This window comes from Haliotis rubra, unplaced genomic scaffold, assembly GCF_003918875.1.
Source record: "Haliotis rubra isolate DU_JTF1 unplaced genomic scaffold, ASM391887v1 Scf260, whole genome shotgun sequence".
In the NCBI taxonomy this organism is placed as follows: Eukaryota; Metazoa; Mollusca; class Gastropoda; order Lepetellida; family Haliotidae; genus Haliotis; species Haliotis rubra.
This window is the reverse complement of record NW_025766670.1, coordinates 643,752-663,220: the sequence shown is the minus strand read 5'-3', so window position 1 is coordinate 663,220 and position 19,469 is coordinate 643,752. Positions and strand designations below refer to the sequence as shown.

General features: G+C 41.0%; 1 protein-coding gene across 1 annotated transcript in view; it reads right to left on the bottom strand.

The window, feature by feature from the left end:
• LOC124280125 (multiple epidermal growth factor-like domains protein 6) overlaps positions 1 to 19,469 on the bottom strand; it is a 273,391-nt gene that overhangs the window by 174,778 nt on the left and 79,144 nt on the right. The window contains 1 exon segment of the mRNA XM_046716015.1: positions 1,461 to 1,565. Within this exon segment, the coding sequence (XP_046571971.1) occupies positions 1,461 to 1,565 (105 nt within the window).

Below are 19,469 nucleotides of genomic sequence, written 5' to 3'. Positions count from 1 at the left end.
AATGCCAGCTCACAGATAACCATCTTTATGTGTAGAAGGCATAAACATGTGCACGTAACTTGCGATATTTTCACACCAAAATTTGTCTTGGTATCTCTGGCACTTGGCGTTATTACCTTGCTGGGAATGTGAAGGAACCGATATCATGGAATGTTTGTAAAACCGAAGTGTAAGGTGAAGAAACTGTTTAGTTTAGAAAGAAGACACTGTTACCTGTTACAAGCAGCTGACATAGTGTTATACATATTGTGTAAAATGATGAAAACTGTACAACAATGATATCTGCAGGGAAGCAGGGGTGGAAATAACTTTAAAATTGCTAGTGTACTCCGGTACAGTGGCACATGTAAAATCACTTGCCCTGATAATTTTTCCACTATACTGGCCTTTTCTTGTTGATTTTTAAAATAAACAACATAATTAATATTGGAAAGTCAACTGGACACCCTACAGTGTGATATACATATTTGCTTGCACGACAGAAAAAACCACTAGACTCGGGCGTCGGGCAATGGGTTATTCCACCCCTGGGAAGGCTACCATCAGCCATCACAGACATGCTGTGCTGGTTACAGCCAAACAGACTCAATCACATATATCTTCATGGTTATAAACAGTGAGCTGAAATGAAATTTGGAACAGAAATCTGAATTGGATAAATGCTGAAACACCTTGTGCTAACACAAGAGAACATGTAACAATGTGTATATATGTAAGTGTAAGTGTGTGAGAGTGTACAAGTGTGTGCATGCAAGAGTGAGCTTGTGTGAGTGTCTGTGTGAGTGAGTGAGCGAGTGTGTCTGTGTGAGTGAGTGTCTGTATGAGTGAGTGAGTGTCTGTATGAGTGAGTGAGTGTCTGTATGAGTGAGTGAGAGTGTCTGTATGAGTGAGTATGTGTGTGAGTATTGTACAACTGTTTGGAATAGGAAGTTAGGAAGGGTTTGTCAGTGTGTGTGAGTGAGTGTCTGTATAAGTGAGTGAGTGTCTGTATAAGTGAGTGAGATCATCTGTATGAGTGAGTGAGTGTCTGTATGAGTGAGTGAGAGTGTCTGTATGAGTGAGTATGTGTGTGAGTATTGTACAACTGTTTGGAATAGGAAGTTAGGAAGGGTTTGTCAGTGTGTGTGAGTGAGTGCAGCTGTGTGCATACTCCAAATAAACCCACTTTGATATTTTTGTGTAACAGGGCTGAGAAGTTAGGATTGTGCTATAGTCAGCTTGTGGATCATGGCCGTCGATGTAGTTTCCTGCAGAGGTGTTGTTTTAGTGTTACAGAAGCCCCTTGAGGAGGATCTGTCTGAGGGTACATCTGGACGTCATCTCACAGACCCAGGACCATCTCCTGTGGAGCTGACTTGCATCATAAATAGTCATGGTGTATGTCACAAATGCCACCACCATGACACACTGGGACTAATGTATTTAACAGGACAGCATGTGGAGAGAGGTAAGGTACTCACCATACTGGCATCGAGGTCCCTGAAATCCTTGTGGGCAGGCGCAGGACTGGCTGTAGCCTCCGTTACACTGACCTCCATTGAAACACACAGCATTGTTACAGCTCCCTGGAACACAACACGAAAATAATATAGCTCCGATGGAAACAAGAACAGGTGTTACAGCTCTGTAGAACACTATATTACATTTCACTGGAACACAACACAAAAACAATATAGTTCCTATGGAAACAATAACAGGAGTTACAGCTCTGTAGAACACTATATTACATTTCATTGGAACACAACACAAAAACAATATAGTTCCCATGGAAACAATAACAGGAGAACACTATGTTACAGCACTCTAAAGCATAATGTTACAGCTCCATGAAAGAATTTACAGCTCCATGGAACATGCTACAGCTTCCCAAAACTACAAGTGACAGCTCTAGGGAACACAATGTTACAGTTTCCAAGAACTACAAGTGACAGCTCTACGGAACACTATGTTACAGTTTCCAAGAACTACAAGTGACAGCTCTATGGAACACAATGTTACAGTTTCCAAGAACTACAAGTGACAGCTCTACGGAACACAATGTTACAGTTTCCAAGAACTACAAGTGACAGCTCTATGGAACACAATGTTACAGCTTCCAAGAACTACAAGTGACAGCTTCATAAAACTATGCTGCAGTCCTAAGACACTATGCTGCAGTTCTCATGAACATGTTACAGCTCCATACAACACAATGTTACAGCTACACTGAACAATGTTACATTTCTATAGTAAACACAGTTACAGGTATGTAGGACACATTGTAACACCTCTACAGTATGTATTTGTTCCTAGACCATCAAATGAAACACAAGCGTAGGATTATAGACAGCTTAAAAGTTTTACAATCAGGTACCATGATATCTTCTTTTAAGTCAAGGTATACTTTATGAGTTGGGTGTTTCATTATCTTCCAAATACTACCACAGTGACCAAAACCTTCATTCTTTCAGAAAAGAGTCTCACAAGGGAGTGAGAGACGCTTAAAAGGCAGCATCTCAAAAGTACAGTATAATGTAAAAACCTTCATTCTTTCAGTTTCCAGACACACCCTTCACTGAAATGTTCACATCTTCACAGGGAATCTTTTGTGAAGCAAATCCTAGTTTGTAATGATTGGTGAAGTTTGTGATGCACCTGTCAGCATTGTCAGAATGACTGCTGTTTCACATACAATGCGCTACAGTTACAGTTATATACACGGAGAACACTACCTGCAATATGATGAGTCGTCTGTCACACAGACCCTGTAACACACGTACACAAAACAGTCCATGCAAGTCCAGAATATGTGGTAAGTTTGAATTACCACAGTTTGAAAATAAAGTCTCTGAATTTTTTTTTGTATATTTAATGAACATAATTTAGGAATTTTTTCCTTTTAAATTGACACATGAGGATCCGCTTTAGAATTGATCTTCAGCAACCCATGCTAGTCGTAAGAGGCGACAAACGGGATCAGGCAGTCAGGCTTGCTGACTTGGTTGACACATGTCATCGGTTCCCAATTGCGTAGATTGATGCTCATGCTGTTGATCACTGGATTGTCTGGTCCAGACTCACTTATTTACAGATTGCAGCTATATAGCTGGAATATTGCTGAGTGTGGCATTAAACAACAATCCAACCAACCTTTTAGATTTGTTCTTTTATGAGTCTAGTTGTGTATTTAGTCTGTATGAAGATAGGTGATTTAGGTTCAGATTTTCAACCCTCCAACTGTAAGATGTGATCACGGACAACACTGATCCCCATATTATGACTACATGCCGTAGTTCCACATTTAAAGCCCGCCAAATGTAAGATGTCAGCATGGAGTAGCATCAGAGAAGTCATCACTGAGATACACGTCTGCATCAGCAACGTCGGCTTAATCACGTCAATCTGTCATATATCTGTTATTACGTCCGCTACACAAGCAGAATAATACCACATACTCAGGACAAATGCCCATCACATCAACCCTACTCCTGATATTATTTGGGCCATCAGCATCGTCTGTGCCACCACTCACTCCATGCTTTATGACACAACCTCATCTTCATGGTAATTTAAACAATCAATGTTGCACAAAATCGCCTGATCAGGAACACGGAAATATTGAGCTAATGCCTTTTGAAGTTGACAGCAAAATTACATATCTCCTGCCAAGTAATTTCTTATGTTTTGTTCATAGCAATATCAAATCATTTTATCCAATAATATCTGTTGAAAGGGAAGCGCAGGTGATCTTCAGACAAGGACCCTAGACTCAGGGCTATGTATGGATGCTTCACGAGGAGATCTGTCGTGAACAATCTATAGATGTCAGATGATACCCATGTTGGTGCTCCGTGTTACAGAGAAGTGTTGACTCGCTACATCAATCGACTGAGGGTTTATTTCATTAGCCTTTGCTCTAGGGACAATATACAAGTTAATCATGATAATACAATCATGATTAGATTTATTGACGCAGTGTAGCTAGAGAATGTGTTCCTGCTTATCTTTGGGTTATCATAATTGCCAGGATTTAACAGATTTAACACACCACTGTTATGCTGCTGCTTATCTTTATGTGTGTTATCATATCTGTACCTGTGTTATCATATCTATACCTGGGTTATCATGTCTGTTCCTGGGTTATCATGTCTGCTGGGGTATCGTGTCTGTTGATAGGTTATCATATCTATACCTTGGTTATCATGTCTGCTGGGGTATCGTGTCTGTTGATAGGTTATCATATCTATACCTGGGATATCATGTCTGTTCCTGGGTTATCATGTCTGCTTGGGTATTGTGTCTATTGATAGGTTATCATATGTATACCTGGGTTATCATGTCTGTTCCTGGGTTATCATGTCTGCTGGGGTATCGTGTCTGTTGATAGGTTATCATATGTATACCTGGGTTATCATGTTTGTTCCTGGGTTATGTCTGCTCACCAGGGGTATCATGGCTGTTGATAGGTTATCACATCTATACCTGTGTTATTATGCCTGTACCCTGATCAACACATCTGTACCCAGGTTATCTGTCTGCTGCTGGGGTATTGTGTCTGCTGCTGGGGTATCATGTCTGTTGATGGGTTATCATATCTATACCTGTGTTTTTATGGCTGTAATGTGGTTATCACACCAGTACCCAGGTTATCATAGCTGTATCCAGGTTATCATAGCTGTACCAAGATCAACACATCTGTACCCAGGTTATCATGTCTGTACCTTTTGGGATATCATGTGTGTATGACGGATTCCTGGGGTCATCATATCTGTACCTGAATCATCATGAAGTGCAAGAAGTTCACATCATGGGTGGCCACTGGTGTCTCCGGAATACATTGTTATCATGTGATGTATCGGTGATGTGTGGTATTAAGTTGCAACACTTCCCTTTGGTGGTATTTGCATATTACTCAAGTCTCTTGTGATGTTGTCACGGCAACCTTCATGTCAGAAACAGTGGTAATGAACCATAAACACCTCGGGAACATCCTCGGTAGGAGGTCGATGGTGACACCACTGCTCACTACATAGGTAACTTGAGACCTAGAGTGTAACTGTTGTATCTCACAGGTTGTAACTGTTGTATCACACAGGTTGTAACTGTTGTATCTCACAGGTTGTAACTGTTGTATCACACAGGTTGTAACTGTTGTATCTCACAGGTTGTAACTGTTGTATCTCACAGGTTGTAACTGTTGTATCTCACAGGTTGTAACTGTTGTATCACACAGGTTGTAACTGTTGTATCACACAGGTTGTAACTGTTGTATCTCACAGGTTGTAACTGTTGTATCTCACAGGTTGTAACTGTTGTATCACACAGGTTGTAACTGTTGTATCTCACAGGTTGTAACTGTTGTATCTTACAGGTTGTAACTGTTGTATCTCACAGGTTGTAACTGTTGTATCTCACAGGTTGTAACTGTTGTATCTTACAGGTTGTAACTGTTGTATCACACAGGTTGTAACTGTTGTATCTCACAGGTTGTAACTGTTGTATCTCACAGGTTGTAACTGTTGTATCACACAGGTAGTAACTGTTGTATCTCACAGGTTGTAACTGTTGTATCTCACAGGTTGTAACTGTTGTATCTCACAGGTTGTAACTGTTGTATCACACAGGTTGTAACTGTTGTATCTCACAGGTTGTAACTGTTGTATCTCACAGGTTGTAACTGTTGTATCTCACAGGTTGTAACTGTTGTATCTCACAGGTTGTAACTGTTGTATCACACAGGTTGTAACTGTTGTATCTCACAGGTTGTAACTGTTGTATCACACAGGTTGTAACTGTTGTATCTCACAGGTTGTAACTGTTGTATCTCACAGGTTGTAACTGTTGTATCTCACAGGTTGTAACTGTTGTATCTCACAGGTTGTAACTGTTGTATCACACAGGTTGTAACTGTTGTATCTCACAGGTTGTAACTGTTGTATCTCACAGGTTGTAACTGTTGTATCACACAGGTTGTAACTGTTGTATCTCACAGGTTGTAACTGTTGTATCTCACAGGTTGTAACTGTTGTATCACACAGGCATATCTGTGGTATCATGCATGACCTAAGTGTTGTATCAACATTGGAGTAACTGTTGTATCATCTGAGTACATCAGTTGCATCATGTAGCATGTAATCATGGTATCACATAGGAAGTAATATTTGTATCACCAGGGATATCACAGTATGTATTCCACAGAATGTAACAGTTTGTGGTGTGTAACTGTTTAATCAACTGGGATGTACCTGTTGTATTGTGTGGGATGTTCCTGTTGTATCCTGAGAGAAGTCATACCGGATGTAATAGGTGTATTACATGGATATAACTGTTGTATCATACTGGATGAAACAGTGCTACCAGTGGTGATGTAACTATTGTATCACATGGGTGTAACTGTTGTATCATGTATGATGTAACTATTGTATCACATGGGTGTAACTGTTGTATCATGTATGATGTAACTATTGCATCACATGGGTGTAACTGTTGTATCATGTATGATGTAACTATTGTATCACATGGGTGTAACTGTTGTATCATGTTTGATGTAACTATTGTATCACATGGATGTAACTGTTGTATCATGTATGATGTAACTATTGTATCACATGGGTGTAACTGTTGTATCATGTATGATGTAACTATTGTATCACATGGGTGTAACTGTTGTATCATGTATGATGTAACTATTGTATCACATGGGTGTAACTGTTGTATCATGTATGATGTAACTATTGTATCACATGGGTGTAACTGTTGTATCATATATGATGTAACTGTCGTATCACCCAGGGTGTAACTGTTGTATCATGTATGATGTAACTATTGTATCACATGGATGTAACTGTTGCATCATGTATGATGTAACTATTGTATCACATGGGTGTAACTGTTGTATCATGTATGATGTAACTATTGTATCACATGGGTGTAACTGTTGTATCATATATGATGTAACTATCGTATCACCCAGGGTGTAACTGTTGTATCATGCATATTGTAACCATTAAATCACCTTGTTGTAACAGCTGTATCGCCTGGGTGTAACTGTTCTATCACCAGGTGGTAACTGTCGTATCACCTGGGTGTAACTGTTGTATCACCAGGCTGTAACTGTCGTATCACCTGGGTGTAACTGTTGTATCATGAATAATGTAACCGTTACATCACCTTGTCGTAACAGCTGTATCGCCTGGGTGTAACTGTTCTATCACTAGGTGGTAACTGTCGTATCACCTGGGTGTAACTGTTGTATCACCAGGCTGTAACTGTCGTATCACCAGGCTGTAACTGTTGTATCACCAGGCTGTAACTGTTGTATCATGAATAATGTAACCGTTACATCACCTTGTTGTAACAGCTGTATCACCTGGGTGTAACTGTTGTATCACCAGGCTGTAACTGTTGTATCACCTGGGTGTAACTGTTGTATCATGAATAATGTAACCGTTACATCACCTTGTTGTAACAGCTGTATCGCCTGGGTGTAACTGTTCTATCACCAGGCGGTAACTGTTGTATCACATGGGTGTAACTGTTGTATCACATGGGGTGTAGTATTACCTGTTGTGTCATTCATACCTGAGTTATCATGTGAGAGTGTTCATGTGAGTGTTTGTGTGAGTCTGCGTGAAATCAGACATTAGTGTCGGTTTGACGACATTCTTACTGAGTTTCTAATTCACCTGTGGGTTAAATTCCTGGTGCATATAAAGCATTACCTGTGTCAGGGCAGGCCACATTTTATTACATTTTGCTATTCATATTACATATTTGACTAAGCCAACATAAAAAGCCTCACAAAAGGCCCACACATTATTGTAGAAAGCACCTGTCAAAAAAAACCATGAAGCTTGTTATGTTAAGCAGACTATAAATTACACGTAGGGTTCCTATTCACAAAGAAGAAATAAATAGGAAATAATTCAAATTTCATCCTTTACACAGGTAGGAAATGCACCTCTATGCCAAACTTTCAGAATTGTACAAAAGTAGATGTAGCACACCATTGTCGAGATTAACAAAGCAACACACCGATTTCAACTGATGTTAACACACCATCAACATATGCTATCTCCTCCACTATGTCAGTATTAACCAAGTGTATCCTCCTCAACACTGCCAGGATTAAACAGATGGCACCTATCACTGAAAGGATTATTATAAATACACACTTCAACATTTCCAGGATTAAAAATATATATAAATATTGTTCCCAAAGTTAAATAAATATATGCTGCCAAGATTGATGGAAGCTGAATTTTAGTTTAAATCCCCATTTGAAGTGTGTCCCCTACTGTGATGACACTTTAAAGACTGACATTGTAACACCCTGGGCCTAGATTTTCGAAGCTCTCTTAGCGCTAAGACAGTCGTAAGTTAATGTTAATGTATGGCACTTACAACCATCTTAACACCAGGAGGGCTTCTAAAATCTAGGTGCTGGTCTGGCGTGGACTACACCTGAACATGTCAATGTGAACTGCCAGCATGAGATGAAGATTTGGGCTAACAATATAAGAACATAGCATCAAAGGTTGGAAACTATCTCAGAGTAAGATTATGACTGCCTCACCCACACACAAGGGATTCTGAGGAGTCTTGGATAGCTTTCATGTTGTACATAAGTTACGCTTTGATACAGCTTTCACACCATTCATGCTTCTTGATTCAGCGTGTAATTGACACGATTGATAAGGCCAAGTTGTGATTGGCTACTCCCAATATTAACACCAACTGTAAGATGTGAGGACTATTGGACGGGTGCACATGTAATGTACGTTTGATAAGAACAGGATGTGAAAATGTTTGAGGAAAACAGCATTTCTCCTTCATGATAACATGAGCACAGATCTAGACCTCCCACAATGCACTGCACAGTTGGGAATGCACCAGAATTTACTCGGGACAGACAAACCTTTGTCACTGAATCGAGAAAAAGACGTCACACATACCTCCACCCACATCTCAACATATAGCTAGGAGGAAGATGAAGGGTTGAATGCTCTGATTGTATTACTATCATTGTTGTAATTGGTGTGTCCCCCTGGCACATTGCTGTCATAAATCACACTGCGGAGGTGGTCGGATGGCCTAGCGGGTGAAGCATGGGGATATCACAACCAGGGCTCAGGTTCAATTCTAACATTGGTATGTGTGACACAAATATATGGTGTCCTCTCATCCTCACTTGCTTGTGTGTAAGTCTTGTGTATAGTCAACAGTGTTGTGATGTGAGAAACAGTGTTGTGTGTGTAACACTTTTGTGCATAGGAAACAGTGTTGTGGTGTATGTAACAGTATTGGGTGTGTGTAACACTGATGTAATGTGTGTAACATTGATGTAATGTGTGTAACAGTGATGTAATGTGTGTAACAATGATGTAATGTAACATTAATGTAATGTGTGTAACAATGATGTAATGTAACATTAATGTAATGAGTGTAACAGTGATGTAATGTAACATTAATGTAATGAGTGTAACAATGATGTAATGTAACCATGATGTAATGTGTGTAACAGTGATGTAATGTGTGTAACAGTGATGTAATGTAACATTGATGTAATGTGTGTAACAGTGATGTAATGTGTGTAACAGTGATGTAATGTAACCATGATGTAATGTGTGTAACATTAATGTAATGAGTGTAACAGTGATGTAATGTAACATTGATGTAATGTGTGTATCATTGATGTAATGTGCTTAATAGTGATGTAATGTAACATTGATGTAATGTGTGTAACATTGATGCAATGTGTGTAACAGTGATGTAATGTAACATTGATGTAATGTGTGTAACAATGATGTAATGTGTGTAACAGTGATGTAATCTGTGTAACAGTGGTGTAATCTGTGTAACAGTGATGTAATCTGTGTAACATTGATGTAATGTGTGTAACATTGATGTAATGTGTGTAACATTGATGCAATGTGTGTAACATTGATGTAATGTGTGTAACAGTGATGTAATGTAACCATGATGTAATGTGTGTAACAGTGATGTAATGTAACATTGATGTAATGTAACATTGATGTAATGTAACATTGATGTAATGTGTGTAACCATGATGTAATGTGTGTAACAGTGATGTAATCTGTGTAACAGTGATGTAATCTGTGTGACAGTGATGTAATGTGTGTAACAGTGATGTAATGTGTGTAACAGTGGTGTAATCTGTGTAACAGTGTTCTAATGTGATTGTGTGTTGTATCATCCAGTGACATGCATCGTCACGGTACTGCCTGTGTCAACAATCTTCCCAGCATGCCCTTTCACTACAAAGAAAACAAACTGAACAAGAATGTCATATCTTCTTAATACAGTCTAAGCCTTACGTTATTTATCTGCTGTGACTGTGTTCTGACAAAGGTCTGGTATGTCTTCATGGCTGGGTGGCTATACGGTGTTTACACTGAGTATCATGGTTGTCCAATACAGCAGGAGAACACTTGGCGAGGAGTAACAAGATAAACTTTGTGAGGAGATGAGGACTAAATAGGGAGGAGATACAAGGACAACATAAGAAGATACGAGGAACACCTAAGCAAGACATACACGACTACTTAGTAAGGAAATACGAAGACTAATTAGGAGGGGAATATGAGAAACACTAAGAGAGGAGAAGGGAGGAGATACGAGGACCTATTGGCGAGATATGAAGGCAACATATGGAGGAGATATGACGACAACATAGGGAGGAGATATGAGGACAACATACGGAGGAGATATGAGGACAACATAGGGAGGAGATATGAGGGCAACATAGGGAGGAGATATGATGGCAACATAGGGAGGAGATATGAGGACAACATAGGGAGGAGATATGAGGGCAACATAGGGAGGAGATATGAGGGCATAGGGGGGAGGAGATATGAGGACAACATAGGGAGGAGATATGAGGGCAACATAGGGAGGAGATATGAGGATAACATAGGGAGGAGATATGAGGGCAACATAGGGAGGAGATATGAGGACAACATAGGGAGGAGATAGGAAGAATGTTTAGGACAGAGATAAGGGAAGTCTAAAATCACTGTTGATGTGTTGTGGAATGGGGACAATGCGGAAGGTTTTGGAGACAACTCTGTAATTCATCAAACACTACTGGAAGTGTCATTTACCCCCACCCATGAAATAACACATGCTTGGTGACCCCCACATTCTTACAACAGCACCATGAACATGCTGACATTCTCTGAACTTTGTGAAGGCAACTGCAAAGATACTTGTCCCATATGTCAGGCCTCAAACATCAGTCACATGTGTGAAGGGGGTGGAGGTGGGACGGGTATGGAGGGGGAGGCGAGAACCAAACAACACAAAACATGAAGAAAATCATTAGCAGCTGAATATTTCAGTAAAGAGTGATCACACCCTTATCTTGACAGCCAAATGAGTGAGTGAGTGAGTGTGTGAATGAGTGGTGTTTAATGTATGTACAACACAGTCAGATTAGAATTTGATTTACCCAATATTTTGATGAGTCAGCACACACTGGCTTAGCCCACACAGTTTAAGATATGATGATCAGAGAATCAGGGGTACACTAATCCGCTGTTAACATAAACACCTGAGTGTCCACAGGAGGGTGCTGAATATCGCTGATTGTTGGGAGCTGTTGTTATACAAATAGTATTTGATATTACCATAATCTCTCTTACAGACTTCATGTGCCATTAAGACCTTAAAACAAACATATCCAACACTGCCCAAGTCTGTGAGATGAGGTGAGGTGAAATTGGGTTTTACATCGAGCTTGAGAATATTTCGCTCATATGACGACGTGCATGCGTGTGTGTATGTGTATGTGTATGTGCGGCTGCTTGTACTAGCCTAGACTGAAGCTGGTTTTATAGTGCTAGCTCACTGAGACACCATGCCGCAGTGAAGCATGAATACCCCACTCAGCCACATTATACTGACTCCGAGCTTACCAGTCCTTGTTGTACCCATTAATGCCGATCGCCAGGCAGGGACCAACAAGTACCATATTTTAACGTCTTTTGGTATGATGCGGTCAGGGATCGAACCCGCGACCTTCCGCTCTCCGGGCGGACGCTCCAACCACTACACCACGGAGGCGGTCTCAAGTCTGCAATATCTGGTTAGTATAGGTGTAAGTATAGATACCTGCAGTTTCAGGAAAATGAAAACGAAGTCTCTGGGCTTAGGTTCATTAAAGCTCATTAAGATAATTTAAGAATCATTCATTTTCTGTAAAATATGTTCATTTCAGTGGCTAGATATTAATCTATTACAAATAGTACAGTGTTCTGTATACTGTGATCCCTATCCCCTATTCAGCAACCAATGTTCTTCCCATTATTTAACTTTAAAGTGTAGGGGGTAGTCAAGAGTTTAATGCATTCACGTGCCATACTGAAGACCTCAGTTTGATTCCACAGGGTTCAGTGTGTGAAGCCCATTTCTGGGATTCCCTGCCATGATATTGCTGGAATATTGCTAAACATGGCATAAAACCATACTCTCTCACATATATTTGGGACATTAGTCTAATATTTCCATGACCTCAGCTCCATGGAGGGTTCATTTTCAAAGCTGTTTAGTAACAGCATAGAATATACAGTACATGTTCATAATGAACACACATTTAAGAAATGACAGATTTAACAAACAGATGGGTTTTTTTCCAAGTCACTTGCTGCATATTCTATTTAGAATCTGTATAATGAACTAAGATCATAAGGAACCAAAGTTAGTGGGCCTTTTGATTTTGTCATAAAGCCAGACCAATTTTATTTCTTGTTTTACGTTTTTTTGTGCTTAGAAAACCTAAAGGTAGGAAAATAAAAAAATAAAAAAATAAAAGTCAAAGTAATATTCCTTTTAAATACTAAAAGTATTTTATTTTTGGCAACTTATGAAGTGTATATGGGGCAAAAACCAAAAAATATAATATTTTTTTGTAAGTTTACATTTTTCACCAATATAAACAATAGGATTCTATTTTTTGAGCAGGGAAAATTCTTCTTTTTTTCATTCTTGAAAAAATATGACTGACAGTTCTGTAAAACAAGAAATAAAATTGGTCTGGCCTAACCATAGTTTAAAATACTAGTACCGGTATCCATATCAAGGTTGAGTAGTCTTTTTATGCTAACTACAGTGTACGGTTGTGCTGCTGCAGGAGGGAACCTCCATATAATCATATATAGTCAACATTTTTTAAAACATCTTCCAGTGTACTTGTCATCAGCAAACTAAAAGGTCTGTCTCTCTACGTTGGTAGATCCCAGCCAAATGTGCTGTAATGATCTAGCAGCAGGTGGGGGCAGATATTTATACTTCAGGATGTTTAAATTGGGACCCTGCAGAGATACCAGTATCACAGGGTTTCTTCTGAGATTATCATGTCAAACATCTAACGTGATAATCCACATAACTTCAAACAAACCTCCACCTCTGCAGCTTCTTCTGCACATACAGCTACTGGACCAACTGCTATCTGCATCTTACCACGCCGAGACACTTCATGTGCAGCCCTGATTGAATCTCGGATGCATTCAGACAGTCTTGATGCTGTTCAATTAAACCTCTTAAGTGTGCTGAGATCCTGCATGCTGGTGTCTGGTAGGTTACTTATTTAATTCAAATATGAATGCAGCACGTACATTCCTTTGTATCGCCCGCATTGGAAAATAGTCCCGAAATAATGAGAGGGAACAGTCATTGCGACAGGTACTGTTGGTTACGCAGTGCTTGTTGCACCTGGGTTTATCGTTACACAAAGGCAACTGTTCTCATCTGTTATACTTGACCAGATGGTGGAATATACTCACAGCAAAAACTGTTTGCATGTTAAATCAGGAAAATATACACATGCTTGCTGCAGCAGGTACATAGCAGAGCATTCACAGATTTCCTGCAGAACGTGTTACTGTGCTGCTAGCTTGTATGTGAGATAATCATATGATGGGGTGGTGAATAGATCTGCTCAAGACCCTGTGAATCACTCACAACACCATTTCCCGGTACTTGCTCCTGAAATGGAGACAACAGATGTCATGATGGCAACGTGAGGCTCTGAGATGGAGACACAAGGTTCTCAGATGGAGACACGAGGTCCTGAGATGGAGACATCCGATGTCACGATGGCGACGTGAGGCTCTGAGATGGAGACACGAGGTCCTGCGATGAAGAAACTAGATGTCGTGATGGATACTTGATAGAGACACCAGATGTCATGATGTAACAAGATGGAAACACTAGATGTCATGATGGAAATATCAGGTCCCTAGAGACACCAGGTGTCATGATGGAGACATGAGGCCCTGAGATGGAGACACTGGATGACATGGTGGAGATATGGTAGCTAGAGACAACAGTTGTCATGATGGAGACATTGGGTCCCTAGATAGAGACACCAGGTGTCATGATGGAGATATGAAATCCCAAGATGTACACACTAGATGTCATGATGGAGGCCTTGAGATGGAGATACTGGGTGTCATGATGGAGACATTAGGCCCTGAGCTGGAGACACTAGATGTCATGATGGAGACAGTAGATGTCATGAATCCCTGAAATGAACACACTAGATGTCATGATTGATAGATAAGGCCCTGAGATGGAGACACTAGATGTCATGAGGAAGACATGAGTCCAAGAGATAGAGACACTAGATGTCATGAGGAAGACATGAGACCCTGAGATGGAGACACTAGATGTCATGAGGAAGACATGAGACCCTGAGATGGAGACACTAGATGTCATGAGGAAGACATGAGACCCTGAGATGGAGACACTAGATGTCATGAGGAAGACATGAGACCCTGAGATGGAGACACTAGATGTCATGAGGAAGACATGAGACCCTGAGATGGAGACACTAGATGTCATAAGGAAGACATGAGACCCTGAGATAGAGACACATGAGACCCTGAGATGGAGGCGATAGACGTCATGAGGAAGACATGAGTCCCAGAGATAGAGACACATGAGACCCTGAGATGGAGGCACTAGATGTCATGAGGAAGACATGAGTCCCAGAGATAGAGACACATGAGACCCTGAGATGGAGACACTAGATGTCATGAGGAAGACATGAGACCCTGAGATGGAGACACTAGATGTCATGAGGAAGACATGAGACCCTGAGATGGAGACACTAGATGTCATGAGGAAGACATGAGACCCTGAGATAGAGACACATGAGACCCTGAGATGGAGGCGATAGACGTCATGAGGAAGACATGAGTCCCAGAGATAGAGACACATGAGACCCTGAGATGGAGGCGATAGACGTCATGAGGAAGACATGAGTCCCAGAGAAAGAGACACATGAGACCCTGAGATGGAGACACTAGATGTCATGAGGAAGACATGAGTCCCAGAGATAGAGACACATGAGACCCTGAGATGGAGGCGATAGACGTCATGAGGAAGACATGAGTCCCAGAGATAGAGACACATGAGACCCTGAGATGGAGGCGATAGACGTCATGAGGAAGACATGAGTCCCAGAGATAGAGACACATGAGACCCTGAGATGGAGGCGATAGATGTCATGAGGAAGACATGAGTCCCAGAGATAGACACATGAGACCCTGAGATGGAGGCACTAGATGTCATGAGGAAGACATGAGACCCTGAGATAGAGACACATGAGACCCTGAGATGGAGGCGATAGATGTCATGAGGAAGACATGAGACCCTGAGATGGAGACACATGAGACCCTGAGATGGAGGCACTAGATGTCATGAGGAAGACATGAGTCCCAGAGATAGAGACACATGAGACCCTGAGATGGAGACACTAGATGTCATGAGGAAGACATGAGTCCCAGAGATAGAGACACATGAGACCCTGAGATGGAGGCACTAGATGTCATGAGGAAGACATGAGTCCCAGAGATAGACACATGAGACCCTGAGATGGAGACACTAGATGTCATGAGGAAGACATGAGACCCTGAGATGGAGACACTAGATGTCATGAGGAAGACATGAGACCCTGAGATGGAGACACTAGATGTCATGAGGAAGACATGAGACCCTGAGATAGAGACACATGAGACCCTGAGATGGAGGCGATAGACGTCATGAGGAAGACATGAGTCCCAGAGATAGAGACACATGAGACCCTGAGATGGAGGCGATAGACGTCATGAGGAAGACATGAGTCCCAGAGATAGAGACACATGAGACCCTGAGATGGAGACACTAGATGTCATGAGGAAGACATGAGTCCCAGAGATAGAGACACATGAGACCCTGAGATGGAGGCACTAGATGTCATGAGGAAGACATGAGACCCTGAGATAGAGACACATGAGACCCTGAGATGGAGACACTAGATGTCATGAGGAAGACATGAGTCCCAGAGATAGAGACACATGAGACCCTGAGATGGAGGCACTAGATGTCATGAGGAAGACATGAGTCCCAGAGATAGAGACACATGAGACCCTGAGATGGAGGCACTAGATGTCATGAGGAAGACATGAGTCCCAGAGATGGCGACACATGAGACCCTGAGATGGAGGCACTAGATGTCATGAGGAAGACATGAGTCCCAGAGATAGAGACACATGAGACCCTGAGATGGAGGCACTAGATGTCATGAGGAAGACATGAGTCCCAGAGATGGCGACAGTAGGTCTCATGATGGAGATGTAAGTGAATGAGATTGAGACAAGACTTGGTTTCTAAGCTACAGGTCCTCAAATGCAGACATTATGGCATGAGAGGCAGACAACAGGACCTGAGGTGGAGATGACAGTTCCTGAGATTGAGAAACTAGATCTCATGAAGGAGGAACCAGGTCCGGAGATGTACATACCAGTACCTGATAGAGAGACATCAGAACCTGAGATGGGGATGCTGCATTGCTCGAGGATGACATATTGCCCCAAGATGAAGACTAAGGTCTCAAGATAAGGAGATAGAGACACCAGGTAAAACAATTGTGCCAGAAGTGTCGACACACTGCTGTCATTAGTTTCACTACCACTTCAATGGAGGAAGACTGTTTGTGAGCGCTTAATAAGCTAGACAAGATTGATCAACACAGTAGGTGTTTCCGGCTAATCAGCACTGAGCAACCCTGAGTGGGTCCTTGAAGCTGACAGTAACTAAAGTCAGGTCTGGATTTAGACCAACCCTCTTTACTGCACAAGTGATTCCAGATCCAGTCCACTGACAGACAGTGAAGCTATTACAAGCTTGTAGCCAAGCACACCAGTCCTGTTCCTATGAACTCAGCATGAAATTTTGTAGACAAACATTTTCAATATGGCCGGAAAATCCAAAATGGCTGCCAAAATCATACTTATTTTCAGAAAAATTTGGCCTAGAGTTGTTCATATATCTTTCTCACATTTGGTATTATGGTGCTCCTCTTTAAAACCTCAATGTCTCAAATATGGGTGCAAAATCCAAGTGGATGCAAAAAAATGCACAAAATTAACAATTTTCAGTTGTTTATGAAACAACAGTGGCAAACTTAACATACATTCCTGGGTCCCGTTCCTCAAAGCGATTGTAGCGCTACGACTGTCGTAAGTCTATGTTAAAGTATGGGAGTTACGATCATCTTAGCGCTACGATCGCTTTGAGGAACAGGGCCCAGTCCTATAGATATGATCATATACCAGTACTAACCTCAACTATATCTATGCAATATCCAAGAGAGCCACCATAAATTCCAGCAATTTGTTTTTCTTGAATATCCTTTTTACCAAATTTGGTCATGTCTGATTCCATCACATCTTACTGGAAGAAGAAAGCCTGAAGTAATACCAGTCTTGGGTGTTGGCACTAGTACAGCCATACTATTGACAAGCAGCCATTATTATCAGAGGAAGTATGGGTTCTGTCCTAGGTTCATTCCAGGGTGACAATTGGACAAATAGCTGATGATGAGATGAGCAGATGGCTTGTCACAGAGATGAGACTGCATGAAGATCCTTAGGTAGATAACGAACATATAACTCACTCACCCACCCATCCTGCCATCCACTCATTCACACCTACCACAACTAGACTAACGTTTAGTCTTTGAATATATATAATTTTGACAGTCACAAATAATCCCATGTCAACTGAAAGGAGCAACAGTGAGATGGGAGATTCATTTGGGGCTTTTGCATTGCAGGCAGGGCTAGGCAGTAGGGAAAATAATGTGGTTCAGGGACTATTAGACAGACTACCACCACAACCTACGCCAGAATATGCAATAAAGAAACTCTCACTTCACATCTGTAAACAGACCAAGAGGTGAGAAAATACCAAAGGCTGATTTTGAAGGAAGAAAATATTTTCACAATAAGATAGTGTTTTTCCATGCGTGAGCTTGCTGCTCGTCGTGTGAGGTCATGAGTTGAAGGCTACATTACCTTGATCAACATATTAGCAGTTGGTCCAGTGGTATTGGTCCTGACAGTGTCACTGGTTGTGAGTTCAGATCTGATTTCTACCCATTGTGTTCCTCAATTGTTTAAAGAGAGATAAATCCAACTCAGTCCGTCAGCGGCTGTCAGTGAAGCGAGACTAGTGTAGTTATTATTACATCAAGACAAGCATGAGCTTCATCTCAGATATAGAGCTCAGATCACAAATCAGTTGAAGTTTAGCAATGTTGGGCGAGGAGAGTCCTTGGATGGGTGACCGTGTTTGGCAGCTTGACTATTGAGAGTTTCTAGGACTTCAGTCCTGCTCCACAACGAAGCATGTGATACATGTGGTCTCACAGGCAAGTGAGTTTGTTCAAACTTGCCTCTGTTCACCAAGCAGAAAATGGGTACCAGGTGGGATAAGTTATGTGACTATTAACCGTCTACTGCAGCTTGGGTTATCTGGGGAAATAATAATCAGATTGTAGCGCTTTAAGCGTGCCCCTCCGTGGTGCGGAATTCAGCGCACTACAAATGCCCTTATTATATACCTTTGCAAATTGTTAATGATAAAGGTGATTCTTTTATTCATTATTATGAAGCTGGCCGACTCTGGCATAAACACATTTCTTTGTTTCTCTGTTTCACATCAATATACAATGGACAAAAAGAGATTTTCAGATTATGATACTGACTTTGCCTTAAGCCATCATAAAATATTTATTAGAAATTCATCCACAATTTTCAACAAAGCAGGAGGCATTAATTTTTTTAATATTTCATAAACAATCTGCTCAAGGCATCTGTGTACATTAACTGTCAATGGATTCTCATGAAGTGTGCATGTTAAGTCCGACTGGGATTATGGTGTATTTCTTGAAGAAAATAAATAAAACACTTGTAGCAATTTGTTCATCAGACGGAGCTTGATGACGACAAAATGATCAGAAATAAGCAGCGATGAAAATCATGATGCACAAGGGTTAAGTTGGAAAATGGTAATAACCAATTTCTTTTTCCGATGAAGCTTGTCAGAACAGGTTCAAAGAAATGATCATTGTCTGACTGAAAATACAATTCTTGTTTCAATTTATATTAAAAAGTTATAAGCCACATCAACCCTGACAATACATT